A 3,515-nucleotide genomic window follows, 5' to 3' on the forward strand; every position below is an offset into this window, starting at 1 on the left:
TGTCATCGATTTATACAAACGAGAGGCTGCCAGCGATTTATACAAATCTGATGCTCCATAACAAACATAAAGTTTGTTATGAAGCGCAATTATACAAACTATAGTTATAACATACAAATATAATTTTTATGTTTGCTAAATCTAAAATTTACTCTTATTTATATAATGTAGATTAGAAACTCGTGTGACTATTGTTGGCCTGGAACCATTGGACCTAGTTTTTCAGTTTTTAAGAGTTGCCTGCAATCACAATTACTGTCTCGACATTTCGATAGTGTTATTAGAGATTTTGTATGCTTGGGTGTATCATTCATTGGGTGGTTACTTGATCATCTCCTTCTTTGGATAAGATTAGTTGGGACCTCCCTTGATGAGTTTGTGTTGTCTAAAGATCAGTTTTTGTGGCTTAAAGCTTGTGGAGGATTATGTTAAGAGGATGAAATTTTACAAAGATCAGTGAGGTTTTTGTCCATTACGAGTGTTCGGTGGTTGGTTCTGGCTTCACTCCTGATTTAGCAGTATTAGTTCAGATTTCTCGTAATTATTTGGGAAAATGATTCGTCTCGATAGTTGTGCTGTGGTTTAGAGAGTTTCGGTTCAGGTTTGCTTCATGGGTTATAATGAGTTGTTGGCAAGAAAATTGGGTGCTTATTATCGGCCTTAACCAAACGTCTCAAATTTGAGCCCCGAGTATGGAGAAAATTCTATTGGGAGCACTAGCCCAAAATGGGCACTGCAGTGCACGATCTAAATTTAGCTGGAGCTCCAATGAAGGCTCCTTACACCGGATGAAAAACGCAAACAAAAATGAAAAATCCCTACCAAAATAGAAAAAAATAAACAAGACCTGCTAGCATTTTGTGATAAAATAAATTAAGCATCATATTTACGAAGAAATCAATTTGATGAAAACCAGATGGCTTTGATCATACAAAATTGCTATGTAATTGAATCAGGTATTAACTCAAAAGAAATGGAATTTCAGTGAAATTACATGAAAGCATTTTTTACCGTGTCAACCTTTCTTCAAATAAGTCTATGAGGAAATTGCCTTGCAAGTTCTTCTTCCTTTTAATTAATCTTTTGCAAATTCTTATAATACAAATGTGTACCATATTTTCCAAGAAAGAAAGCATATTTATCTATCCTATATAAGCAGTCATTTGATCTTTATGGTTTCTAACCTTAAGGATTTATAAAGAGTAGCCTGAAAATACTTCCCCTGTATATGAGACCCTTCACCCATGGCTAATTTGTATTCACCATGTTATGAAGTTTTCTTGAATTTTAGGGGAAAAGATGTACGCAGAGCTTTTTTAGATCATCTCTATAAAGCATTATGTGATGTTGGAATTAATGTGTTTAGAGATGATGATGAACTTCCAAGAGGCGAGGACATTTCAGGGAGTTTACTTGAAGCAATTGAAGAGTCAAATATTTCTCTTGTTGTTTTCTCCGAAAAATATGCATCATCTAAATGGTGTCTTAATGAGTTGGTCAAAATTCTTGCATGTAAAGAAAAACTTGGACAGCTCATTATTCCTATTTTTTATGATGTTGATCCTTCTGAAGTACGCCGTCAAACTGGGAAAATTGGAGATTCTCTTGCCAAACATGAATCCAATTCAAGTCCAGAACAGTTGAGGAAGTGGAGAGCTGCACTTACTGCAGTGGCAAGTTTATCCGGATTCCATCTTCAAAATCATTTTAACGGGTAATAGTTCTGCCATCAGTATTTATTTTTGTAAGAAAAATATTTGTTCCCAATTTTCATGAGAGTTTGATATTTCCTTTTCATTTTCTGTTTTCTCTTCTGAATACACATTTACTAGCCCGGCAGTGTTTAGAACATGGCAATGCAAAGATACAGTTCTGCTAATTAATTCCATCTTTTCTGCTATAGATCTCATTAATTAATTGCTGCAAATAATTAGCTCGTTTCTGCAATCAATTTTATTTTTATTTTTACTATTTTTACATGACAGTACTAGTCAATGGTTTGTTACCATTATTTATCGATAGATGGTTGCTCAGCAGTGTTGGGTAAGTGATAGCAGTAAATCTGTTGACCAAGGATGCAGGAAATGCATTACAGACCCCAAATATGATTTCAGATCCACCTATTGAAAAGAACTACTTAATAGCATTAATCTTAAAAGTTATTTGATGAAATTGCCTTTTAGTTCTCCTCGAGATTTCTTAGATATTTGAAAATAATAATAATAATTAATTTTATGTTGTTTTTTAAAAGAAACACTTATTTTGGATTGAAGGGGATAAATGATTTCTTCTCACATGCCTAATAGGCATAAATAATTAATACATGTGCTGGTGAGGTAGGTATTAACTGAGGTGAAGTTGTATGGAGGGGCCATCTGTGTATTGGTTTAGTACTTCTTGACATTTTTCTGGATTATTCCCATTCATCTTTTAGTTACTAATTTTGATGTCCTTTTTGAAAAGCAAAAGAATAAAATTATTTTCCTTTCAAAATTTTATTACTTCATGACTTGATCTTGTTTAATTTCTTACAGAATACCTTTTCTCCCTTACAAAATACTACTGTGAGTACTATTTATTTACTACTACCATTTTTCCTTTTGTGCAGTAATGAAGCCAAGTTCATTGAGATGATTATCCAGGAGGTATTGGGTAAAGTAAACAAAAAATATATGGACATTGCAAGGCATCCAGTAGGAATTAATTCTCGTGTTAGTGAACTAATAAATAAGTTGTTATGGACGGTGTCAAGTGATGTCATAAATGTTGGAATCTGGGGCATGGGAGGTGTTGGTAAAACTACCTTAGCAAAAGTCATCTTCAACCAAATTTCTCCATATTTTGATGGTAGCTCCTTTCTTCATGTTGGATCGCAAGTTTCAAGGGGGAATAGCGGTTTGGTTGCTTTGCAAGAAAAGCTTCTCAAGGATACTCTCAGGAAAAGAATTGAAGTCAGCTGTGTCGACCATGGAATTCAATTGATTAAACAAAGGCTCCAATCAAAAAGAGTTCTCATAATCCTTGATGATGTTGTTGATGATGGACAAATATACTCATTAGTGGGAGGGAAGCATTGGTTTGGTCCTGGCAGTAGAATTTTCATTACCACCAGGGACGAACACTTGCTGAAATATTCCACAGGAGATGTAAAATATGAGGTCAAGTGTATGACCGAAAGTGAAAGTCTACAGCTTTTCTGTTGGCATGCTTTCGAGAATCCCCTCCCTCCAGAAGACTTTGTGAAGATATCTGAAAGTCTGGTAACATATGCAGAAGGGCTTCCATTAGCACTTGAAGTTTGGGGATCCTTTTTATATAAAAGGAGCATGGTAGAGTGGAAAAGTTTCACTGAGAAATTGAAGCATATCAGTCACGATTCGATAGTAGAGAAACTGAGAATAAGCTATGATGGTCTCCTTGATCATACAACTAAGGAAACATTCCTTGATATCGCATGTTTCTTGGAAGGATGGGACAAGGAAGATGTTTCTAAAGTCCTCAGCAGTTGCGGTTTC

At 34.9% G+C, this 3,515-nt stretch overlaps 1 protein-coding gene across 1 annotated transcript; it reads left to right on the plus strand.

Moving 5' to 3' along the window:
- Positions 1-1,244: 1,244 nt before the first annotated feature.
- LOC125852720 (TMV resistance protein N-like) lies at positions 1,245-3,485 on the plus strand (the record flags this gene model as incomplete). Its single annotated transcript, XM_049532424.1, has 2 exons — positions 1,245-1,714; positions 2,609-3,485. Coding segments are annotated over exons 1-2 (1,347 nt in total), but the record flags the coding sequence as incomplete, so codon positions are not given.
- Positions 3,486-3,515: the final 30 nt, after the last annotated feature.

This window comes from Solanum stenotomum, unplaced genomic scaffold (genome assembly GCF_019186545.1).
Source record: "Solanum stenotomum isolate F172 unplaced genomic scaffold, ASM1918654v1 scaffold4295, whole genome shotgun sequence".
Classification (NCBI taxonomy): domain Eukaryota; kingdom Viridiplantae; phylum Streptophyta; class Magnoliopsida; order Solanales; family Solanaceae; genus Solanum; species Solanum stenotomum.